Source organism: Esox lucius, chromosome 21, assembly GCF_011004845.1.
Source record: "Esox lucius isolate fEsoLuc1 chromosome 21, fEsoLuc1.pri, whole genome shotgun sequence".
NCBI lineage: Eukaryota > Metazoa > Chordata > Actinopteri > Esociformes > Esocidae > Esox > Esox lucius.
The window spans coordinates 29,142,388-29,168,804 of NC_047589.1; the positions used below are offsets into that span (position 1 = coordinate 29,142,388).

General features: G+C 45.3%; 1 protein-coding gene across 3 annotated transcripts in view; it reads right to left on the reverse strand.

Moving 5' to 3' along the window:
* LOC105019639 (solute carrier organic anion transporter family member 5A1) overlaps positions 1 to 21,697 on the reverse strand; it is a 38,452-nt gene extending 16,755 nt beyond the window's left edge. The window contains exons 1-2 of one of the 3 annotated variants that reach the window (XM_029116141.2): positions 21,482 to 21,697; positions 19,354 to 21,051 (exon numbers count right to left, since the gene is read on the reverse strand). In XM_029116141.2, coding sequence (XP_028971974.2) covers positions 19,354 to 20,323 — 970 coding nt within the window. In that variant the 5' untranslated portion in view covers positions 20,324 to 21,051; positions 21,482 to 21,697. Of the gene's footprint in view, positions 1 to 19,353; positions 21,052 to 21,432 lie in introns of all 3 variants that reach the window. The other 2 variants (XM_029116140.2, XM_029116142.2) reach the window with 2 other exon arrangements.
* Positions 21,698 to 26,417: the final 4,720 nt, after the last annotated feature.

The window sequence follows — 26,417 nt, forward strand, 5'->3', positions numbered from 1 at the left end:
AGTATTGTGAAGAATGACTTTAATCACGTCCAGTATGACTCCCCTGACACTCCTTGTCCCCGTTCCTCCTACAGATTGTCCATTAAACCCCTCCCGCTCTCTCTCTCCTCCCTGCAATATCTATCTCCCTCCCTCCCATATCTCTCTTTACTCCATCCTCCCTCAATATTTCTCTTCCTCCCCCACCTCTCTGAACTCTGTCAGTGTTCATACCACATCCAAAATATTCAAACAACAAGGAGGCACTATAGGAATATAGATTATATAGGGGTACAGTCACAGGTTCAGAAATGTGGAAAAAGAAAGAATATCATGATCAACATTTTCCGATCAACACCAGGGTAAAGACCAAAACTACCTGAACAAAATGAAATGAAAGTGCCAGACACTAGGTTTGGCAAAAACAAAATCCTACCTTTGAATAGAAGAACCTAATATTAACTGTAAAGCATGGTGGAGGTGGCATTATGGTGAGCCTTGCCAAACGGCCATCATGAACAGTCAATCAGGAATTCCATGTTGTACAAGATAATTCATCAGAAGAATATGATACCATCTGTCATAAAGCCTAAGCTGAACCGAACAGGGATCTTACTACAGGATAATGACCCAAAACATGGCTCAGAAAGAGCAAATGGAGGGTTAAGCAATGGCAGAGTCAAAGCTCAGATCTCAATATTATCGAAATGCTGTGGGGGGGCTTTAAGTGGGTTGTGTATGCACAAAAGCCCTCAAACCAGGAGGACTGCGCAAAAACTCCTCTCAGTCAATGTCAGAGACAGATAGACCGTTACATGAAATGGCTACATTGAGTTATTTCAGCCATAGGGGGAAATACTAGCTATTGAAGATAGTGTTGTACTTATTCAACCACGTTAAAATTATATTTTTGTTGAGGTGAGGAACATGCTGGCGATACAATATCCTGGCCATACAACATGCTGGCGATACACACACACACGAACGGCTGTGTTTGTCTATCCTTGGGGAGACCAGAAAACAATAATAACAATAATCAATAACCTGAGATTTTTTCAATCAAAACATACACTCAATTCACTTCCCCTTATTTGTTCATGTTACAGCTATTATTATTATGAAATCAATGACAGCCAACGCCAAACATCCCACACACAACACACACACACCATTGGACGGACGGACGGAGGGACTACAGAACGAGAAGGATGATGACCCCACTGGGACATAACTGACCCCCAAGGACCTCATCCATTCATACAGTTGTGTTGGACATGAAACAGAAGTGTCAGGCTGTGATGTCAGCAGGAAGAGGGGATTACCAATACAGAGAAAGACAGAGATAGAAAGATGGAGAGATGGAGAGAAGGAAAGATGGAGAGAAGAAAGATGGAGAGAAGAAAGGTGGAGAGAAGGAAAGATAGGGAGGAAGGCAGATGAAAAAGAGGAAGTAGAGAAATGGCAAGGAATATAGAGAAGGATATACACAGAGAATGATGTAAACAGAAATAAATGCATAAAAAGAGGGAGAGAGATACAATAGAAAGAGAGAAAAGAAGGAAGGGAGGGAGGACGAGAGTTGGAGAAATAATGGACAGAGATAATGTTCACGGAACCTTTATACAACAGGGAACAACATTCAGCAGTGTAATAAACTGCAAGACTCTTAATATCAGTTGATGTGCATGTGCTGTGTGTATATGAAGGTGTGTGTACTGTGTGGTGCGTCACATTCTCAGGTAATTTCTCTCCTCCTAACGAGTGTTCTGCCTGTGAGGCAGGGTGAATTATGTCCACTATCACTACAATCTCTCTTCAGACTTCAACAGAAGCCTCTACTTTCAGACGCTGCTGCTACCATCTGCTCAGCTGGGCTGTTACCTCACAACGCCGACCGTTCTGCTGACAAATGTGTGAATAGATGTCAGGACAGCACAATGGACCATGACCCTGAACGACCCAGAGGGTTAGGCGAAAAGGAGGGCTGAAAAGGAGGTCTGAGAATGAAAGCACTGCCCGCTGACACTCCCATAAGCGGACCACATTACCCAGAGGACACGGCAAAATTCTAAAGTAATGTTCCTTTTGATCTGTCTCTAAATGTCATTTCCCCCTCTAAGACTCTGATGGATGCTCAAAATCCTGTGATTTGCTAAAATGGCCCACAGGAGGGACCATAAGGGGCCGGTGCGAAGAGGATCGGGCTGCAGTCGAAGGCAGGGGCCTAGACAACCCGATCTCTGGACACAGAAACTAGCTCTAGGGACGTGGAATGTCACCTCGCTGGCGGGGAAGGAGCCTGAGCTAGTGCGTGAGGTTGAGAGGTTCCGATTAGAGGTAGTCGGGATCACCTCTACGCACGGCTTGGGCTCTGGAACCACACTCCTTGAGAGAGGATGGACTCTTCACCACTCTGGAGTTGCCCATGGTGAGAGGCGGCGGGCTGGTGTGGGTTTGCTTATAGCTCCCCAGCTCTGCCGCCATGTGTTGGAGTTTACCCCGGTGAACGAGAGGGTCGTTTCCCTGCGCCTACGGGTCGGGGATAGGTCTCTCACTGTTGTTTGTGCCTACGGGCCGAACGGCAGTGCAGAGTACCCGACCTTCTTGGAGTCTCTGGGAGGGGTGCTGGAAAGTGCTCCGACTGGGGACTCTATTGTTCTACTGGGGGACTTCAACGCCCACGTGGGCAACGGCAGTGACACCTGGAGGGGCGTGATTGGGAGGAACGGCCCCCCTGATCTGAACCCGAGTGGTGTTCAGTTATTGGACTTCTGTGCTAGTCACAGTTTGTCCATAACGAACACCATGTTCAAGCATAAGGGTGTCCATCAGTGCACGTGGCACCAGGACACCCTAGGCCGCAGGTCGATGATCGACTTTGTTGTCGTCTCATCTGACCTGCGGCCGTATGTCTTGGACACTCGGGTGAAGAGAGGGGCGGAGCTGTCAACTGATCACCACCTGGTGGTGAGTTGGATCCGATGGCGGGGGAGAAAGCTGGACAGACTCGGCAGGCCCAAGCGAACTGTAAGGGTCTGCTGGGAACGTCTGGCCGAGTCTCCTGTCAGAGAGATCTTTAACTCCCACCTCCGGAAGAGCTTCGACTGGATCCCGAGGGAGGTTGGAGATATTGAGTCCGAGTGGACCATGTTCTCCACCGCCATTGTCGAAGCGGCCGCTCGGAGCTGTGGCCGTAAGGTCTCCGGTGCCTGTCGAGGCGGCAATCCCCGAACCCGGTGGTGGACACCGGAAGTAAGGGATGCCGTCAAGCTGAAGAAGGAGTCCTATCAGGCCTGGTTGGCTTGTGGGACTCCTGACGCAGCTGACGGGTACCGACAGGCCAAGCGGACTGCAGCCCGGGTGGTTGTGGAGGCAAAAACTCGGGCCTGGGAGGAGTTCGGTGAGGCCATGGAGAAGGACTATCGGCTGGCCTCGAAGAGATTCTGGCAAACCATCCGGCGCCTCAGGAGAGGGAAACAGTGCCCTACCAACGCTGTTTACAGTAGAGGTGGGCAGCTGTTGACCTCAACTGAGGATGTCGTCGGGCGGTGGAAGGAGTACTTCGAGGATCTCCTCAATCCCGCTGTCACTTCTTCCATTGAGGAAGCAGAGGATGAGGGCTCAGAGGTGGACTCGTCCATCACCCGGGCTGAAGTCACTGAGGTGGTCAAGAAACTCCTCGGTGGCAAGGCACCGGGGGTGGATGAGATCCGCCCTGAGTACCTCAAGTCTCTGGATGTTGTGGGGCTGTCTTGGTTGACACGCCTGTGCAACATTGCGTGGCGGTCGGGGACAGTGCCTCTGGGATGGCAGACCGGTGTGGTGGTCCCTCTTTTTAAGAAGGGGGACCGGAGGGTGTGTTCCAACTATAGGGGGATCACACTTCTCAGCCTCCCCGGGAAAGTCTATGCCAGGGTACTGGAGAGGAGAATACGGCCGATAGTAGAACCTCGGATTCAGGAGGAACAGTGTGGTTTTCATCCGGGCCGTGGAACACTGGACCAGCTCTATACCCTCTACGGGGTGTTGGAGGGTTCATGGGAGTTTGCCCAACCAATCCACATGTGTTTTGTGGATTTGGAGAAGGCATTCGACTGTGTCCCTTGCGGCATCTTGTGGAGGGTGCTTGGGGAATATGGGGTCCTGGGTCCTTTGCTAAGGGCTGTCAGGTCCCTGTACAACCGAAGCAGGAGCTTGGTCCGCATTGCCGGCAGTAAGTCAGACTTGTTCCCAGTGCATGTTGGACTCCGGCAGGGCTGCCCTTTGTCACCGGTTCTGTTCGTAATTTTTATGGACAGAATTTCTAGGCGCAGCCAGGGGCCGGAGGGTGTCAGGTTTGGGGACCACACAATTTCGTCTCTGCTTTTTGCAGATGATGTTGTCGTGTTGGCCCCTTCTAACCAGGACCTTCAGCATGCGCTGGGACGGTTTGCAGCCGAGTGTGAAGCGGTGGGGATGAAAATCAGTACCTCCAAATCCGAGGCCATGGTCCTCAGTCGGAAAAGGGTGGCTTGCCCGCTTCAGGTTGGTGGAGAGTGCCTGCCTCAAGTGGAGGAATTTAAGTATCTAGGGGTCTTGTTCACGAGTGAGGGAAGGATGGAACGGGAGATTGACAGACGGATCGGTGCAGCTTCTGCAGTAATGCAGTCGATGTATCGGTCTGTCGTGGTCAATCTACGTTCCTACTCTCACCTATGGTCATGAGCTTTGGGTCATGACCGAAAGGACAAGATCCCGGATACAGGCGGCCGAAATGAGCTTTCTCCGCAGGGTGGCCGGGCGATCCCTTAGAGCAACTACATCCTGGTTGGGAAAGCGTTGTAGAGGGTGGATTGTGTGTGGCCAGTTAACCAATCAGATTCAGGGCATCACTGTATAAACGAGTTGAGATTACTCAGTGCAGGACTAGATTAAGGGCTGTACCAAGTGGGTATAGCACCGCTAATCCTATTGAATTTTCCACTCTACTGTTGTTTTGTTCATATGTGTTTCATGGTGAAGCGGAATTAAACAGAAATACAATCTCTGCATTGTTTTACCTGATCCCATATTCAGAAAAGGTGCAGATCTGGGATCAGGTTCTCCCTGCCCATGTAATCGCATTCACTACGATCTGATTACTGTACAATATTTCTAAACACGGACCATCAACTACATTACAGTGCATAAGTTCAGACTGGTTTCCTGTGGATACAGATCGGCTGTCACGTCACGCTATGAAAAACCATTAACCATACACTACATCTAAGACACACACACACACACACACACATTTGCCCCGTAGAGACAGGGGTCAACAGGGGGGTCAACGGGAAGGTCAGGGTGCTCTAGGTTACGCGTCCCCAGGTCCGGGGGGGCAGAGGGGGTGTTGGGGAAGGCAGGGTCACATGGAGATTAGGAGACTGTCATCGAGACTCGTTGTGACTCAGAGCGTACAGGGGCTGAGGTCAAGGGCAGTGGCGTCGTTAGCCCTGGGCGTCCCGGGATATAGCCCCGGATCTCAAACGAACCCAAAGAAATATATAAACAAAAAAAATAATGGCATACGATGACCGTTGACCAAACATTCAAACTGACTACAAGACGAATATCAATGTTAAACAAAAATAAATCTCTCTTCCATTCTTAGATTTGGTAATAAGCCCTCCTCTGACCACAATGAAACAACAGAAATGTATTAATGTAAGAAACATTCTGACAGGAGACCGTCTTCTAAAAAAGTGAAAATGTGTCTTTTTTTTTTTCATATAGACATTAATATTTGAGATTAATTGTGGGTGTAAATGAACTTGTGTTTGTGTGTGTAGGACCTTGTGTTTAAGCATGTATGACCTTGTGTTTGTGTGTGTATGACCTTGTGATTGTGTGTGTATGACCTTGTGATTGTGTGTGTATGACCTTGTGTTTGTGCGTGTATGACCTTGTGATTGTTTGTGTATGACCTTGTGATTGTGTGTGTATGACCTTGTGTTTGTGCGTGTATGACCTTGTGATTGTGAGTGTATGACCTTGTGATTGTGCGTGTATGACCTTGTGTTTATCTGTGTATGACCTTGTGTTTGTGCGTGTATGACCTTGTGTTTATGTGTGTATGACCTTGTGTTTGTGCATGTATGACCTTGTGTTTATGTGTGTATGACCTTGTGTTTGTGCGTGTATGACCTTGTGTTTATGTGTGTATGACCTTGTGTTTGTGTGTGTATGACCTTGTGTTTATGTGTGTATGACCTTGTGTTTATGTGTGTATGACCTTGTGTTTGTGCGTGTATGACCTTGTGTTTATGTGTGTATGACCTTGTGTTTGTGCGTGTATGACCTTGTGTTTATGTGTGTATGACCTTGTGTTTGTGCGTGTATGACCTTGTGTTTGTTTGTGTATGACCTTGTGTTTGTGTGATCACACTATTGACAGTGGTTGTGCGTGTATGACCTTGTGTTTGTGTGATCACACTATTGACAGTGGTTGTGTGTTGATAGTGATGCTGGCCTGCAGACTAGAGGGCCCATGTCATGACAGCCAGGGGAACACAAATCTCCCCACGTCTCCTGGGGGGTTGAGGAAGCTTTTTCAGCTGTGGTGGCTCACCGAGGTACTCCGCTGAATGGGCTGGAAATCTAAAAGGCCAATCCCACAATGCACTGGGAGCCCCAGAGCTGGGGCTGCAGTCAACGATGCCCAAAGCACACAGCAATGTCGGGCTGTCTTAAAAGTCTGAATCAGTGTAGTGTGAAGTGAAGTAACATAATTACATTTGAGTTTGTTATTAATCTCTCATATCACATATATGAACACCCATAACTCAGTCTTTACTTTTTACCTATTTCCCATCCACCATCCAAGGACTAAGGACTAAATCCTCTCAAGTGCATAATTTAAATGGAAAACAAGGTTATTATATTAAATATACCCTTCCAGTTTGCCTAAAACCAATACAATACTATACAACTAAATAAGCAATTTATTTGTATTTATTTTTTATTTTAAAAATGTCATGCATGGAAAATGTTTAAACAAGTAGCTCCACATGAAAATGTACTTATAAGTACACCCCTATCTTTGCAACAGACCAGACATCAGGTCATTTGAAATCAGTCAGTGGTCTTTTCTCTATTGGAAGGCAAGTCAGGTAGCTAGTAAGACTATGACCTGTTAGTTCATTCAGAACAGCTGGAATTCAGCACATCTAACAGCAGGGCGTTAAACAGGCCAAGAGGCACCAGGGAACCCAGATGCAAGGAGCCATGCAGATTATTCCAAGAATGTGCATCTTTTAAAGCCAAAAGCTAATCTGCCTCGACCCGTACAGACGACTAGAACCCCAAGTGTTAGCCATCTCTGTGGAAAGGTTTGGTTCTCATATGTGTTTTAACTTGAATAGTAAAGCGAGCCGTGTTGGTTGCTTTTTCTGCGGAGCTCGTAACAAAAATGACAGAATGAAGTGACCTGCCGTGACATAAAGTGAGGACCAGGCAACCTTTGGATTCAGATACCTGTGATGAGTTTTAAGGCCATGACCTGTTATACAGGAAAAGGTGATAACATACATCACATGGTTTCAAAGCAGTTTCAGCAGCATTTAGATAAATGGTATCATCCTAGTCCAATACTAGAAGACAAGTTGGACCTACAATCTGCTTACTGTGGTTTGGACAGAGGCAAGACCCATGTCTAAGAAAGAAGCCTGCTATAAATCTGGTGGGTTTTTTTTTTAAGCCCTTCCGTATGTTGTATATAATTTATAGATGGTAATCCATCCAGCAAAGAGGGAATATGTAGCCCTCTGAAATATTTTTGCGTGACTTAATCAAAGCTCCCATCAACCAGCTTATTGCTGGAATGCCTATGAAAAAGCACAGCCGTGGAAAAAAACGTTTTAATCCCTTAGAACTCCCCAACACTGCTCCATACACACCTCTTCAAACATATATCTGAAATACTGGATTTTAAGTACACCAAAATGTTGTTTACAATGATGTATTATTAAAAGTCTACTAAAGTAGTGAGTCCATTTTAACACACTTAAATACCAAAATAATACACTTAAGCAGAGTGCTTTTTTTTGGATGGGTTGCGTTGTGTGTGTGTGTGTGTGTCTTTCGATTGGACCTAGACAACTTACTGGCCAGTCATTTAGGGTCAGGTCTATTCTGGTTGGTGATGTCACCATCTCGCTCACAGCCTCATGTGCTAGTAACATATTCCTGCCAAATAACTGTCTTTTAAATGCATTCTCTGTTAGTTAGCTCACGCCCTGACCGTAGGCTTGGAGAGGTTCTATTAGCACTGCGGTCTGAATGCTAAATCTGTTTGCGTGTGGTGTGACAGCCTCATTCAGCTGCCGGCCAGTGAGCTGGCGTCCTGCCTAGTGGGCAGGCTAGTGAGCTGGCGTCCTGCCTAGTGGGCAGGCTAGTGAGCTGGCGTCCTGGCTAGTGGGCAGACTAGTGAACTGGCGTCCTGGCTAGTGGGCAGACTAGTGAGCTGGCGTCCTGCCTAGTGGGCAGGCTAGTGAACTGGCGTCCTGGCTAGTGGGCAGGATAGTGAACTGGCGTCCTGGCTAGTTGGCAGGATAGTGAACTGGCGTCCTGGCTAGTGGGCAGACTAGTGAGCTGGCGTCCTGGCTAGTGGGCAGACTAGTGAACTGGCGTCCTGGCTAGTGGGCAGACTAGTGAGCTGGCGTCCTGGCTAGTGGGCAGGCTAGTGAGCTGGCGTCCTGGCTAGTGGGCAGGATAGTGAACTGGCGTCCTGGCTAGTGGGCAGGATAGTGAACTGGCGTCCTGGCTAGTGGGCAGGCTAGTGAGCTGGCGTCCTGGCTAGTGGGCAGGCTAGTGAGCTGGTGTCCTGGCTAGCGGGCAGGCTAGTGAGCTGGTGTCCTGGCTAGCGGGCAGACTAGTGAGCTGGCGTCCTGGCTAGTGGGCAGGCTATTGAGCTGGCGTCCTGGCTAGTGGGCAGGCTAGTGAGCTGGCGTCCTGGCTAGCGGGCAGGCTAGTGAGCTGGAGTTCTGGCTAGTGGGCAGGCTAGTGAGCTGGCGTCCTGGCTAGCGGGCAGACTAGTGAGCTGGAGTCCTGGCTAGTGGGCAGACTAGTGAGCTGGCATCCTGCCTAGTGGGCAGGCTAGTGAGCTGGCGTCCTGGCTAGTGGGCAGGCTAGTGAACTGGCGTCCTGGCTAGTGGGCAGGCTAGTGAGCTGGTGTCCTGGCTAGCGGGCAGGCTAGTGAGCTGGAGTTCTGGCTAGTGGGCAGGCTAGTGAGCTGGCGTCCTGGCTAGCGGGCAGGCTAGTGAGCTGGTGTCCTGGCTAGCGGGCAGGCTAGTGAGCTGGAGTTCTGGCTAGTGGGCAGGCTAGTGGGCAGGCTAGTGAGCTGGCGTCCTGGCTAGCGGGCAGACTAGTGAGCTGGAGTCCTGGCTAGTGGGCAGACTAGTGAGCTGGCATCCTGCCTAGTGGGCAGGCTAGTGAGCTGGCGTCCTGGCTAGTGGGCAGGCTAGTGAACTGGCGTCCTGGCTAGCGGGCAGGCTAGTGAGCTGGCGTCCTGGCTAGCGGGCAGGCTAGTGAGCTGGCGTCCTGGCTAGTGGGCAGGCTAGTGAACTGGCGTCCTGGCTAGTGGGCAGACTAGTGAACTGGAGTCCTGGCTAGCGGGCAGGCTAGTGAGCTGGTGTCCTGGCTAGTGGGCAGGCTAGTGAGCTGGCGTCCTGGCTAGTGGGCAGGCTAGTGAACTGGCGTCCTGGCTAGTGGGCAGGCTAGTGAGCTGGTGTCCTGGCTAGCGGGCAGGCTAGTGAGCTGGCGTCCTGGCTAGTGGGCAGGCTAGTGAACTGGCGTCCTGGCTAGCGGGCAGACTAGTGAACTGGCGTCCTGGCTAGCGGGCAGACTTTGCTGCGAGAGTGTGTGGGTGTTGTAGAAATGTCTTGACCCACTACTGCTGATATATGACACCATGGTCAGCCCTGTTGAAAAGACAGCTGTGTGTGTGTGTGTGTGTGTGTGTGAGAGAGAGATTGGACTGGTATAAAGGGGTTCAGCATTCAACGTTGTCATTGTCAAACTGGCACCTAGAGGTTCTCTATTAACAGACATGACACAGCAAACTGGCCTGTAGCTTAATGTACCACACACACACACACACACACAGACACTAACACGCAAACACGCTCACACACACACACGCTCACACAGACACACAGACACACACGCACACACACAAAGACACACACACACACGCTCACACGCTCACACAGACACACACACACACACAGACACACACACACACGCGTGTTGCTCAACAGCCTTTAATAAATGCAAGCTGGTTAAAGAAGTGGTGCAACATTAGGTCTTAGGGGTTGGGTTTAGTGTTAGAATTAGGGATAAAAGTTCAATTTAGGTTAAGGACAGGGATTCTCTGGTTAAGGTTAAGTAAAGGTTATGTTAAGGTTAGGTTAAGGTTATGTAAAGGGTTACTCGCCAAAAGATCCACAACCTTGGTGAAATACCAATGCAGGTTTAGAAGCTAAATGCTCTACTTAATCCACAAGCATGCATAGATGTGAGCATAAACGCAAACTAAGCTACATGCAGGCCAAGCACGCACGCACGTACGCACGCACACACATACTTGAGGTTCTTGCCCTCTGCCAGATTCTTTAAAACAGAAACGCAAAAGAACTACAATATGAGAGAAAAGAAATGAGAGAGTAAAAGAAAGAGTGAATGTAAAAAGAGAAAGATAAAGAAAGAGTGGGGGAGTGAAAGAGCAATGGAGGGAGGGAAGGATTGACTGTGGCAGATTGAGACAAAGTGAAAGTGCAGGGGGAAAAAGGGCTACTTTTGCCGCAGTCAAAGAATCATTGTACTCTCAGCTGTTGTAGTGCATCTTTTTCTACTGTCAAACTAACTAGCTGGTTGGCCAGAGATCTGATGGACAGAACCCTGGCTGAAATATCAAGGAAAAGAGAATACAATCAGAGGAGGACACATAGCCTATGATCAGCATGGTTTACACAGTGTGTTGTTGAGACTCCAGAGATATGGGGGGGGGGGGCGGGGGGGGGGGTGGACTTGAGTCTGTAGAGCGACAGGCAATGGCAGAGAGTTACGGAGCAATGATTCCATCCGTCACATTTCTGATACACAGAGACAACATAATGTCAGAAGAGGCTGGTGAGAACCACTTTGCCAGTTTCTGTACTTCTATGACTGATTTCTGTTAATATCATTGTATTCATGTTTCTTTGTATCTTGTTTCTATCTTTGACATCGCAGGAGTGGAATCTGCACACACTGTGACTGGATAAACTGTTGGCACGTTTTTAAACTGAGCATTTTGTTAGGGCTTGACGTAATTTGCAGTTACGTCAATAAATGTAACATGTTCCCTGTATTGCTAAAGCTGACCCATTGACATGAGATGTAAGACAAAAACCTCATGAATATGGTTTGCAAGGTGTGTTGCCTTTCCTTTGGCAGCAACCAAGCGGTACATGGACACCTGGCAGGTCCAGCACGTAGGCTAACTCTCGACAGCCTGTCTTAGCCACAAACACTGTTATGTAAAAGCCGATCAGAATGCTGAGCATACTATGAAACAAGGAATGTTGCAAGCTAGACGCTGACTGCATAAAATTTTGTTTAACTGTGCATTTCTTCGAGTCACATCTGAGATTAGCGCAAAGCACGATGTGCGATGCGCTGTATCAGAACTGGGTGCAACAATCTCATCAGCGGGGAAATGTGGTCAGGCAAGTACTGTCCCATTTAGCAGCTCTCACTGGCCATAACCGTTTAGTTGTTGTACTATGCATGTTCAGAATTGATCAAAGGTACATCCTTAGTGGATGAAGGGGCCTAACGTGGCCCGGGAGCCACCAGGGGAATAGCCCTGAATCACTGGCTGTAACGGGAGTAGATTATATCAGGGAACACAGTCCTCTGTAGCACATCATAATGAGCTGAATTACACAGAACAGCTCATTTCCTACCAGACAACATGCCAGAGATGTACATGTCTGCATCTCCTAAATAGACCACCATTTTGATAACAACAATAAACAAAGAAAAAACGAGTACACTCCCTTTGAGAATGTAAAGATTATTTCATACAAGAATTACTTACAAGTACAGGCCATGTTATGGAAATAAGAAATTATTGTTCGTTGTTAAACACAAAATTATTTTGATATTTGATATTTTGCAATTTATTTGAAAGGTCATAACAGAAAAAGGAATCAATTGTTGAAAGGAGGGCACTTATAGAGGCAGACAGACAAGCAGACAGACAGGCAGACAGACAAGCAGGCAGACAAGCAGACAGACAAGCAGGCAGACAAGCAGGCAGACAGGCAGACAGACAAGCAGGCAGACAAGCAGACAGACAGGCAGACAGACAAGCAGGCAGACAAGCAGACAGACAAGCAGGCAGACAAGCAGGCAGACATACATTAATCATGCACTACTTTTAACCAGATGGGCCAATTATCTTCCTGATAAAGATCACCACGACTTTTAACGAATGTGGAGCCTATTTAAAAAATAAATTACAAAGTGAAAAAAAGAAATTCTCTCTTCTCTCAACACTTTTGGAACCTGTGATCCAAAGCAGAAAGCGTATGTTAGGCAACAGGGACATCCCAGAAGGAGGTAGAGAGACATTTCCAACCAACCCACATGCGTTCCCTTCCACATTATCTTTGTTATTCTCTTAAAATAAAGGTTTCTCTGCATTCGCACAATATTTTCCATACAAACATGTCCAGACTTTTCCTCCTGTTTTCAAAACATTGGCTGTGCTACAGAATACCTCCTTCAGATCACTAAAATCTAGGCCACTTTCCCGTGTAGACACTAGTACGGAGCCTATCTGATGGCAAATGGAAATGCCAAGCTATCACATATAGCAGCTTAACAACATTCCAGTTGGAATATATACACATACATGGTTTACGTAAATCTATGACACTCCATTTAATATGATATGTTACCTAACGTAGAGTTAGGTGACATTAAGATGTTAAGGATTAGCAAATCATATGAGTTTTCTAAAAGGTAAGCCTATGCTATGCAAGGAATTTGCATAAAATAGATGATCTGTTAGGAATTTACGAACAGAATTCAGCCTTGTGGGTGAGTAACCATGTCACAAGTTCTGGCTAACAGCACTGGAGAGACGCGCACACAATTATTCCAGAGGATGAGAACGACAGACCCACAAGAATAGAGTTAAGCGAGTGAAAAGAGCGACCTTAGCTAGCAAAATTTCCAATTGGTTAGTTAGCTCCACAGCAACATGACCTCCGATTTAGTGCTAGCAGGTCCACCGACAGCAGCTCAGCGTTTCCCAGTAAAAAGAAACATTTTGAGGACAGTAAGAGAATTACAAGTTTCTGACAGTGTACCTGACTAGCGCCATCACAGGTTTCTGACAGGGAGCGTGTACCTGACTAGCGCCATCACGCACCACTTCCCTTCCCTGAGGATGGACATCGCAGAGATCTCTCCCCACTGGAACAGCAGCAGCCACAACAGATCCATCCTCTTCCGGATGCCCAAAACCTCACTAGCATCAACGGGCAAGTCAGGTGTAGGGATGACTGAGCTGAGAGCAGCTCCACAAAATATACAAAACATCCACGGCCAGTTCAACACAAGTAGAACTCAGCTGGAGACCTTACACACTGAACTCCTCACAAACACACTTACGAACTGCTTAGAGGTAGTTAATTAAACAGTTAGAGAGACAGTGTTAGAGAAAGGTAGAGAGAGTGAAAGTATTAGAGAAAGGTAGAGAGAGTGAAAGTGTTAGAGAAAGGTAGAGAGAGTGAAAGTGTTAGAGAAAGGTAGAGAGAGTGAAAGTGTTAGAGAAAGGTAGAGAGAGTGAAAGTGTTAGAGAAAGGTAGAGAGAGTGAAAGTGTTAGAGAAAGGTAGAGAGAGTGAAAGTATTAGAGAAAGGTAGAGAGAGTGAAAGTGTTAGAGAAAGGTAGAGAGAGTGAAAGTGTGAGAGAAAGGTAGAGAGAGTGAAAGTGTGAGAGAAAGGTAGAGAGAGTGAAAGTGTGAGAGAAAGGTAGAGAGAGTGAAAGTGTGAGAGAAAGGTAGAGAGAGTGGAAGTGTTAGAGAAAGGTAGAGAGAGTGAAAGTATTAGAGAAAGGTAGAGAGAGTGAAAGTGTTAGAGAAAGGTAGAGAGAGTGAAAGTGTGAGAGAAAGGTAGAGAGAGTGAAAGTGTGAGAGAAAGGTAGAGAGAGTGAAAGTGTGAGAGAAAGGTAGAGAGAGTGAAAGTGTGAGAGAAAGGTAGAGAGAGTGGAAGTGTTAGAGAAAGGTAGAGAGAGTGGAAGTGTTAGAGAAAGGTAGAGAGAGTGAAAGTATTAGAGAAAGGTAGAGAGAGTGAAAGTGTGAGAGAAAGGTAGAGAGAGTGGAAGTGTTAGAGAAAGGTAGAGAGAGTGGAAGTGTTAGAGAAAGGTAGAGAGAGTGAAAGTGTGAGAGAAAGGTAGAGAGTAAAAGCGTGAGAGAAAGGTAGAGAGTGAAAGTGTTAGAGAAAGGTAGAGAGAGAGGAAGTGTGAGAGAAAGGTAGAGAGAGTGACAGTGTGAGTGACAAAGAAAGGAAGAGTGAGAAACACGTTAAGAAAGTGAAAGTGAGAGAAAAGCACTCAAGGGGTCATGGGAGAGAAGGCCAGGGATCGGTTTCTTTCTGTCAGTCCGTCCTATAACAAATGTGTGCCCTGTGAGTACCTGAAATATGATCTGTCCCATGTGTGAGAGCAGTGAGAACACATGTGCAGGCGTGTATATGTGCTTAGGAAGTAGAAAGAACAGAGAAGGCAAGAAACAGACTGATAGATAGATAGATAGATAGATAGATAGATAGATAGATAGATAGATAGATAGGAGTCAATTGAGAGTAAAAAGTAAGGCTAAGATCCATTAGGGTTCACTGCCTTGCTCAAGGTCAGAACAACAGATTTGTTTCACCGCGAAGACTCAAGATTCGATCTAGAAACCTTTTAGGTCCTTTCTGTAAGCGGACAGATGCTTTTACCACTAGACTACCAGAGTGATACTATGATCTGACAAATTAACTCCAGGAGGACAGATGTACTAGACCCTCCATCTCCCCCCTTTGAGCCAAACAGTCTTCTTGTACACACACAGACAGTGCATGCGGAGGAGTTAAATTAATTAACCTAGGGTTACACACACACACACACACAAGCAGAATGAGCTGGAGGGGATGAGGACAGCAGCAGCTGTTGCCTTTCTAATTTATATTTATCCAAGGAAAGCACACTTTGTGTGTGTGTGTGTGTGGGGGGGTGTGTGTGTGTGTGTGTGTGTGTGTGTGTGTGTGTGTGCTGGAAAATACCTCCCTCCCACTGCTCTGCCAACATCTCCAATAACCAGCTTTGTTCAGGGAGGATGTGTGAAGTGTAGGTAATATCAGTCGCCTTGGCTCAGACCGAGCATCAATTAAACCATAAATAATGCAAACATCTGATAACACACCAGACGCTTCCTCTGGCGGACTCGCAGAGCCACAACGTATAACGTAGGTTCAAGTCCTGCCCGGGGCCTTTCAGCAAGGACTAAAAAATACATGATCACGATAATGAGTAAACACAGACTTCAGAGAATCGATTAGCTTGTAAATCTTAACAGATTTGTGCAAGACTACTTCAGTGCCCTGACATTACAGTGTGGTGGCCAGTAACTGAAAGGTTGCTAGATTGAATCCCAGAGCCAGAAAGGTAATACATCTGTCAGTCTGGTCCTAAATGAACCCTAATTGCTCCTCTTCCCCCCCATAACATCCCCCATGCCATCAGAAATATCAGAGTGTCAAAGGATTTCAAGAAAAGTGTTTGACTCTGGAATTACCCTGGAAAGAAAACATCTTCCAGTGCATTGCATTGCTTTTGTGTTTTGACAAGTGACCAAAAGATTTAGGATGCAACCTGGGATTAAGACAAAAGGTTTTGCGGACAGTGTGTACATAGCATAACACCCTGAAATGGCAAATACTCCTCGGTCTCTCTCTCCTCCTTCACTTAAGCTAGCAAGTGACTTTCTAGCTAGTGGATAGAAAAGAAAAGGGACTTAAGGATGCAGAGAACATCTGCCCTGTCATTGGTAGTCGCCAAACTCCGTCTCAGCCCGCTAGCTCGAAATTTGCATAAAGATGAACGTTTTTCAACTCTCAACTGTCACTGGGAGATTTGGCTTCCAAGAGTAGCTCCGCCCACTGTCGCTATGATTCACTGGCTCTCGTTGGTAATGAATGAGTGCGTGCCTCTTTTTAGCTCTAGCAAGGGGACAGTGTGTATGCAGGGTTAGACTACAAATGTCACCTGAATAGCACACCATTCCATATATAGCGCTGTCATTTTACGTAAGGCCAAGATGCAGAATATGCTCAATATACCACCAATACCAGCCAGGTTTTATTGTCCCCATTGTATTCAATCTAAACAAAGAAAGTAAGAAAAATAAAAGGACAGCAATCAAATCGGTGGAAGATGCCGTATCTTAATTTGAGGTCGGTGAATGTATCAGAGTATGGTTCAACTGATAGAATAACAAAAAGTATAAACGAATCCTCTCAAGCCTCTACCTTACCATTCTTCTTAGAGTGCTGGAGGGTGAAGAGTAATGTGTTGTAAAGGCTACTCACTGACAACAAAAATGATGTGAGGACTAGATTACTGAAGTGAAAACACATTTCTAGGCTTCCATCTAGGATTATCAGATTCTCCCATTTCAGGGAGCCAGTGTTGATGCAATACATTCTGTCTGTGGGACAGTTTATGCAGTGGTTATAATGCATCACGGATCACACTCACTTAAAAATGTACACAGAAGCCGGGGGGATGGAGTACAGAGATTTAAGACATTTAATACATTTAGATGACAATTTAGAGGAAAATGACAGTAAAAACTATAATTCTCTGTAAATGTAAACTGTTTTGTGGACAAGGGACAGAACGAGAATGTCAACTGGTTTATGTGGAGAAAAAGAAAAGTAAAGGGAGAATGTCAACTGGTTTATGTGAAGAAGGGATAGAAGGAGAATGTAAAATGATTTATGTGGAGAAGAGACAGAAGGAGAATGTCAACTGGTTTATGTAGAGAAGAGACAGAAGGAGAATGTCAACTGGTTTATGTGGAGAAGAGACAGAAGGAGAATGTCAACTGGTTTATGTGAATAAGGGACAGAAGGAGAACGTAAACTGGTTTATGTGGGGAAGAGACAGAAGGAGAATGTCAACTGGTTTATGTGGGGAAGAGACAGAAGGAGAATGTCAACTGGTTTATGTGGAGAAGAGACAGAAGGAGAATGTAAACTGGTTTATGTGGAGAAGAGACAGAAGGAGAATGTCAACTGGTTTATGTAGAGAAGAGACAGAAGGAGAATGTCAACTGGTTTATGTGGAGAAGAGACAGAAGGAGAATGTCAACTGGTTTATGTGGGGAAGAGACAGAAGGAGAACGTAAACTGGTTTATGTGGGGAAGAGACAGAAGGAGAATGTCAACTGGTTTATGTGGGGAAGAGACAGAAGGAGAATGTCAACTGGTTTATGTGGAGAAGAGACAGAAGGAGAATGTAAACTGGTTTATGTGGAGAAGAGACAGAAGGAGAATGTCAACTGGTTTATGTGGAGAAGAGCAGAAGGAGAATGTAAACTGGTTTATGTGGAGAAGAGACAGAAGGAGAATGTAAACTGGTTTATGTGGAGAAGAGACAGAAGGAGAATATAAACTGGTTTATGTGGAGAAGAGACAGAAGGAGAATGTAAACTGGTTTATGTGGAGAAGAGACAGAAGGAGAATGTAAACTGGTTTATGTGGAGAAGAGACAGAAGGAGAATGTAAACTGGTTTATGTGGAGAAGAGACAGAAGGAGAATGTAAACTGGTTTATGTGGAGAAGAGACAGAAGGAGAATGTAAACTGGTTTATGTGGAGAAGAGACAGAAGGAGAATGTAAACTGTGAAGGGAGACTGTTGCTGCCCCAAATTGCACCCTATTCTCTACATGGTGTAATTCTTTTGACCCCCTTGCTTTTCGTTTCCACAGTGATAAGTCCAAATCTCTAGGGGTATGAGGAATGTCTTCATATACGCATACACACACACACACACACAAACACACGCACATGCACACAAACAATGTACAGAATGAAACACACACACACAAACCACCGCGAAGAAAGACACACATGCAAACATTAGTACACAACAAACAGGGCCAGGATCCGTACACACTCCGAAACAGAGGCAGCCTACCAGTGTTCTCCACAGTAAGCCAGAACAAACTAAAGATGGTGGAGCAGCAAGCTGACTGACAAACAGCAATGTCGCACTGGAATTGGACACTCTTGATATGTCACCCTTCCATTCAAACACTCAGGTGACTTGTTAGATCTCACTGAAATGATCAGTTACTGAAAAGTGGAAAGCCAGACGGTATGAAGCAGCCTGGAAATGTCCAGCACAAAAGGAGGTGGAGGGACTGGGCTGCACAAGTGTAAGAAGGTGCAGGGGGACGCTGCAAGAGGAAAACAAACAGAGAATCCAATGAAACAGGCACTACGCACAGCTGAGACACGTCACCACAAATGACCATGTCAGTCGCTATGGATAAGATAAATGATCTTAGCTGCCCTGTGTCTCGCTACAAGACTGAGGACCACCACACATTACCAGGCCCTTTAATGACCTGTAAGTGAAGACCACCACACATTACCAGGCCCTTTAATGACCTGTAAGTGAAGACCACCACACATTACCAGGCCCTTTAATGACCTGTAAGTGAGAACTGTCATCAGAGATCTGTAACCAGAGATCTGAGAGAGACCACAGAGACCAGAGAGAGAGGAGACCAGAAATACCAGAGAGAGACCAGAGAGACCAGAGTCCAGAGAGACAATAGGGAGAGAGACCAGAGGGAGAGACCAAGAGAGACAGGTCGAGAGATCAGAGAGAGAGGGAAACCAGAGAGAGAGACAATACATTGGTAAGATCAACAGTCAGTGGGGTCAGCAAAGTGAGAAGTGATGATGCAAATTACTGATTGGTTCACATCCCATACCTTCATTTACAGCTGACCCTCTACCGTACTGAAAAATTGCCCACTCAACCACAATAATAAGCAGTTTTAAAGATAAGCTTGATTGTGATTAGAGACACTTAAGTACATTCTAAAGCCACCTTACAAGACCACTGAACCAGCCTAGTCTGAAATTAAAGTTATGCCACAGGCGAGGTTCACTAAAATACCATTTATCATTGAAGGAGGACTCACAAAGACAGAACAGAAATGTCAAAATCTTCACTAGTAGCTAACATAATGTACTAAACTACAATTACCCTGATGTGGATCAAACCAAATGGCCCCAGGTGTCTTACCAAGGTAGAGGGAGGCGTTCTCCTTCTTGACGTTGTCATCCAGGTAGGTGGGTCCTAATGTGTAGACGGGCGTGGAACCCACACCAACCAGGATCTGAGCGGTGATGAAAAGTACCACGTAGAGATTGTGATCATTACCCTCCTGGTCTCGCGGACACGACCCCACGTCCAGGGCATCACGCCCGCTGCCGTTCCCACTTTGGCAAAGCCCCTCATGGCTCGCTGAGGAGTTCAGCTCCTGGGCCTGGTAGGGCGGGGAGATGAAGTGCGGCAGGGAAAAAAGAGCCGCCCCTAAGGCGATCAGAACCCCGCCCGCCGCCAGCCAGCGCGGCCTCTGACCCCTGCCTCCGAAGTAGGAGATGAAGACGACCACGAGGAGCGAGCCGATGTCGAAGCAGCTGACCAGGAGGCCGGACTCGGAGCTGCGGAGGCTGTAGCGCTTCTCGATGGTGGTGATGACGCTGCTGAGGTAACCGGACACCATCAGGGACTGAATGAACGTCAGGTAAGACATGCAGAACAGGAAGCAGCGTGAGTCAGCCAGGACGGAGCTGACGTACTTCCTGGCGGGAATATGGAGGAAACGGGCTAAAGAGAAGGTCAGTTTCTTCTCCCCCGGACCAGAGGTCGTGGACCGGCCCAGGCCCACCGCGGAGGACGCCAAGGGGGACTGGATCTCCAGGACGGTCCGAGAAGAGGGTGAGTCAGCCAGGGTGGGGTCGTGGTCAGCGGGGGTCAGGGGGTCAAGCCGGCCGCTGTCAGGGTCGGTGGCTGCAGAAGAGGTCTCAACCTGCCGTGATTCCCCCAGCAGGGGTTCGTCACACCCAGATGGACCGGACCCATTCAGGATGGGGAGGCTCTTTGACTTGAAGCAGCTTCCTGGGTCGAGGGTCACAAACCGTAGGACCTCGTGGACCTCCAGGGAGTCCGAAAGGTCGGAGCCCGTCTCGTCGTTGTCCGATGACATCATGGCGGCAGTTTGGCGGACGACACCTAAGGCCTGAGTCTGTCTCCGTCAGTCGATAAGGATCTCTTTAGCTGTGGCCCATGAAGCCTCTTCTCAGGGTCCAGTAACTCAAGAGAGGTTAGCTAGTGCCACATGAGGGCACACCACCAGAGTATCTGTTACCACGCTGGGCTGAGCGGAGAGCCCAGGTTCTGTTGGGGTGGTGTGACTCTCTAGCTAGGGACATGATTCAACTGCATTGCCGTTTGCACTTGGCAAATGAATGCTGGTTTGCGGTTTGCACTTTGCATTGCCGTTTGCACTTTGCAAATTAATGCTGCTTTGTTTAATTTCACAAACTATAAAAGCTTCAAGTATGCAGCTCATTCGGGCTATAATAAAAACATAAAAACATTATCGCACAAACTATTAAATAAAAGTGAAAGTGCTATTTGGGCTGTATAAAAAAACATTACCTTCTAAAGTGTGACTCCTGTAAGCCAGACCAACTGTTATCTATGTTAAGCAACTCTTTTGACAGGCAACCAAAACCCTGACTGTGGGAACTAATGTAAGCTCTCTGAGATGTGGCGTACTTGGAGTCGATAATAGGTCTTTTGTACAGTTTTTCCCTTTTTTTCTAGTTGTGTTTTTCAGTTTGCGGTGGTGGTGGTGATTTGATAGCTCTTTGTTCAATTGTCACTGCATTTCTAGGGAATCTTGTTTCTGTTCTCGAACAGCGGAGCACAATCCTACAGCAGAGAAATAACTTTTGAGAAAATAATTTGCATTCCCCTGACAAAATTATACTTTTTTTTTTACATATTCGACCAGATTTATAATTACACATTGTTTTGTCATTTTAAATACAATACTGTATGCTATATAAACGGTGATAACGGTTAAACATAAACTGTAGGCTCATTTCAGAACATAGACATAATTTTGTGTCAAACTAAAAACCTGTCATAGTTAATCTCACATTCCGTAAAATGCGGGAACAATGACAGATACTCTCATCAGACAGTCACGACTTTAAAAAAGAAAACGGACGTTAGTGAAGTAAATATTCTGACGGACAATTCCTAAACGTTCGCGACACTATCTATGAACAGTCATATTTGACGTTTTACCTCCAAGAAACGGGACCAGAGAAACAAGACCTTTGCCTGCGATCCTTACTGTGTTGAATGAGACCGGATCCTCGCGCAGGACATGGAGGAGGTAGCCTAATCCGCTGTTCCGTCCAAGCAGGCTACTCAAGAGAATGAGATTGCTGGTGGGTTGATGGTGGTGTATACTACGGTTGCAAATTCTATTTTTCACGCGAGCAACCGGGATATGTAGTTTTTTCACCACGTAGTGCACCGGTAATTTGGTCGCGTTTATCCCACCCGACAAAAGATGATGCCGGGCAGGTTCAAACAGTCCTGAAAACCTCACAAAGAGCGTCATCTCGATTGTCATATCGGGGTTATCACCGGTAAAAAGGGATTATCAGCTCAATTCATGACCTGCTCAATTTTTATGTAACATTAATTTCTCTTTTACAAATTTTGCAGAATCTCTCATCCAGAGCGAACAAGGTCTTAAGGGAAATGTTATGTTACTGTTAGTAAAACATTATTGTTAGTCTGTGGCTTTTTTATATAAAGATTTATGTAAAGAAGAAAAAATAACCAAATGTATGCACATTTAAACCGCTGTGCCCAGTGTAGAATAACTAAGCGTTTACATGGCCTAAGCATGAATATTGATTTCAGATAATGTTTTCAGAGCATCTCATGTTAATGTAGATTAATTTACAGTGAGTATAAAAGGTCTACACACCACGGTTTTTGTGATGTAAAAGAATGAGACAAAGATAAATCTTCAAGGGGGAAAAATGAAGAATGAAAACCTTACAATAACCTGGTTGCATAAGTGTGCACACCCTATTATAACTGGGGATGTGAAGTGGAGGGTCAGCAATGATAAGAGGAGAAGTGGATATTTCCTCTGTCATGGTTAAAGACTTGGCCCTGTCTCATTTCTGTGTCCTTTTTGATTCACTTATCACCCTGAATGTTCCAGTAAACTCTGTTTCTGTTAAGAAAAGGTACATTAATGAGAGTACCAATGCTCAGTTTATTGAAGGCATACAGACGTGCTCAAATTTGTTGGTGCCCCTACAGCTCATTGAAATAATGCTTCATTCCTCCTGAAAAGTGATGAAATTGAAAGCTATTTTATCATGTATACTTGCATGCCTTTGGTATGTCATAGAATAAAGCAAAGAAGCTGTGAAAAGAGATTAATTATTGCTTATTCTACAAAGATATTCTAAAATGGCCTGGACACATTTGTTGGTACCCCTTAGAAAATATAATAAATAACTGGATCATAGTTATATATCAAACTAATTTGTTTCTTTAATTAGTATCACACATGTCTCCAATCTTGTAATCAGTCATTCATCCTATTTAAATGGAGAAAAGTTGTCACTGTGCTGTTTGGTATCATTGCACCACACTGAACATGGACCAGAGAAAGCAAAGGAGAGCCTTGTCTGAGGAGATCAGAAAGAAAATAATAGACAAGCATGGTAAAGGTAAAGGCTACAAGACAATCTCCAAGCAGCTTGATGTCCCTGTGACAACAGTTGCAAATATTATTAAGAAGTTTAAGGTCCATGGAACTGTAGCCAACCTCCCTGGGCGCGGCCGCAAGAGGAAAATCGACCCCAGATTGAACAGAAGGATAGTGCGAATGGTAGAAAAAGAACCAAGTATAACTGCCAAAGAGATGCAAGCTGAATTTCAAGGTGAAGGTACGTCAGTTTCTGATCGCACCATCCATCGCTTTTTGAGCGAAAGTGGGCTCCGTGGAAGAAGACCCAGGAGAACTCCACTTTTGAAAGAAAAACATAAAAAAGCCAGACTGGAATTTGCTAAAATGCATATTGACAAGCCACAATCCTTCTGGGAGAATGTCCTTTGGACAGATGAGTCAAAACTGGAGCTTTTTGGCAAGTCACATCAGCTCTATGTTCACAGACGAAAAAATTAAGCTTTCAAAGAAAAGAACACCATACCTACAGTGAAACATGGAGGAGGCTCGGTAATTATTTGGGGCTGCTTTGCTGCGCCTGGCACAGGGTGCCTTGAATCTGTGCAGGGCATAATGAAATCTCAAGACTATCAAGGCATTCTGGAGTGAAACGTACTGCCCAGTGTCAGAAAGCTCGGTCTCAGTCGCAGGTCATGGGTCCTCCAACAGGATAATGACCCAAAACACAGCTAAAAGCACCCAAGAATGGATAAGAACAAAACTTTGGACTATTCTGAAGTGGCCTTCTATGAGTCCTGATCTGAATCCTATCGAACATCTATGGAAAGAGCTGAAACTTGCAGTCTGGAGAAGGCACCCATCAAACCTGAGACAGATGGAGCATTTTGCTCAGGAGGAGCTACAGAAAACATTTGATTGCAGTGATTGCCTCTAAAGGTTGTGCAACGGAATATTAGGTTAGTGGTCCCATCATTTTTGTCCATGCCCTTGTCATTTTATTTCTTATTTACAATATTATGTTGAATAAAAAATGTAAAAAGCAAAGTCTGATTTCTATTAAATATGTAATAAACAATGGTGGATGCCAATTACTTTAATCAGTTTCAAGTTATTTAAGGGAATATTGTGCATTCTTCATTTTTGTGGAGGGGTACCAACAAATTTGAGCACGTCTGTAGCTATCTCTCCTACAATAAGTGCTGAGTCAGTTGATGTACTACTGGATCATTTTAATGCCAAAATATTGAATGTCATGGATCGTGTTGCACCGGTAAAGGTAAAGAAAACTATGAGCAAACAGAAAACACCATGGAGAACCACCATGATGGTAAGAACCCTGAAAAGAGAATGTAGGAAAGCGGAACGTATGTGGAGGAAAACTAAACTTCAAATTATGACATCTATAAACAAAGCCTTGGTAGCTTCAACAATGAGTTACCCAGGGCCAGATAGAAAAAATTATCAGGAATGATCAACAAGAATATCAACAATACCCACATTCTATTTGTCATACTCGAACTTACAATCCCCAATAAAGCAGATAGCATCAGAACCCATGTCCACTGTGAAATGTAATGAATTTGCATGTTTCTTTAGTGAAACAATTATAAGTATTAAATGGAAATTGTTCATCTAGGTATTTATGTGCTCTATACAGTGACACAGAGAGTCTATTGAGCTGTTGTCATACGGTTCCAGAGCCATATATATTTGAGTATCATCGGCATAACTATGGTAGTTTGCTAGCTAGCAAAATAACGTTAGCTAGAAAGCTAAATATATTTTGCAACTATCATTCATTTATAACATTAGCCTAAAAGCAAACTGCCTGCGTGTGGTCCTAAAGCCAGTCTGATTCGAATTACACAATTGCTTACCTCACTGCCACTGCAAAGTTCAAAAGAGTTTGAGCTTTTCTTATAATAAGAGTTGTGTTGATAAAAAGTGGGGGGGGGACAAAATGCCATTTTCAAAAAATGGGGGGGGGGACATGTCCCACTCGTGTATAATGAAACCTACACCCCTGGCTGTGACCACACAATAATGTGAGGAGAAAAAAACATAAGCAAAGAGAGCTCAGGAGATCAAGCCTTGCTGAGGTTTGTCCTAATCTATCCATGTTGCAGGGCAAAATGCCTAGTGTTGCTTAGATGGGTTGACCACAGCAAACTGCCAAGTTTGTTATCAGCTTTCCAACCTTTCCCCATGCTCAAATATTCAAACCAACATCGCCATCTACTGGCTGTCTTTTGTAATCACAGTCACAGCCAGGGCTAAAACACAGCTGGGTATAATGTACACGTCATTTCCGTTCCTTCATTTCTTTTTCAGTCGGCTGTGTAAAAGCCACAATAAGGTATATCTGCAGACTGCAAGTGGGGGGCGTTACTTAATATGGGGGTTCCTGAATATTAAACCACGCCCACTAAATATTAAGTTACGCCCACTGATGTTCCCCATTGGTCAGTTTAAATGGGGGTTCCTGAATATTAAGTTACGCCCAGCCAATGGTCAGTTTGGGGACATCCTGGTTTGACACACGTGTCATGTATGGGTATGATGTCATTACGTGAAGTGCACTAATTTGCAAGAAGAGTTAACTAACGTTACAACTTTATCTCAGATATGATTTCATTCAATCTTTTTTCAAGATATTACACTATGTCCAATACCAATTAATTGTATTTTGTTTCAGGATTAAAATTGTTTGATAACATAAAACTGAAATATGTACATTTGAAGACTGAAAATAGTTTGAAATGTTTTGGTTTCAGTCAGAAGGACAATGGTGGTTTAGAAAGCTGCTGAGTGCAGTTATAATACAGACACATGCATACATACACATGCACAGTCATACTCACTCTGCCTGCCATGGTCAGTTTTAGTTTGAGTAGCCATTGCTTGGTTATATGTGATAGAGTAGAGGGCATTAGGAGGTTGACGGTTGAGAACACTGCTTACTGCAATTACAATATACAGGTGCTGGTCATATAATTCGAATATCATCAAAAAGTTGATTTATTCCAGTAATTCCATTCAAAAAATGAAACTTATATAATGTATACATTCATTCCACACAGACTAATATATTTCAAGTGCTTATTTCTTTTAATTTTGATGATTATGACTGACAACTAATGAAAACCCCAAGTTCAGTATCTCAGAAAATTTTAATATTGTGAAAAGGTTCAATATTGAAGACACCTGGTGCCACACTCGAATCAGCTAATTAACCCAAAACACCTGCAAAGGCCTTTAAATTGTCTCTCAGTCTAGTTCTGTAGGCAACACAATCATGGGGAAGACTGCTGATTTGACAGCTGTTCAAAAGACGACCAGGGCAAGACACAAAAGGTCATTGAGGCTGGCTGTTCACAGATCTCTCTGTCCAAGCACATTAATAGAGAGGCGAAGGGAAGGAAAAGATGTGTTAGAAAAAAGTGTACAAGCAATAGGGATAACCACTCCCTGGAGAGGATTGTGAAACAAAACCCATTCAAAAATGTGGGGAGATTCACAAAGAGTGGATTGCAGCTGGAGTCAGTGCTTCAAGAACCACCACGCACAG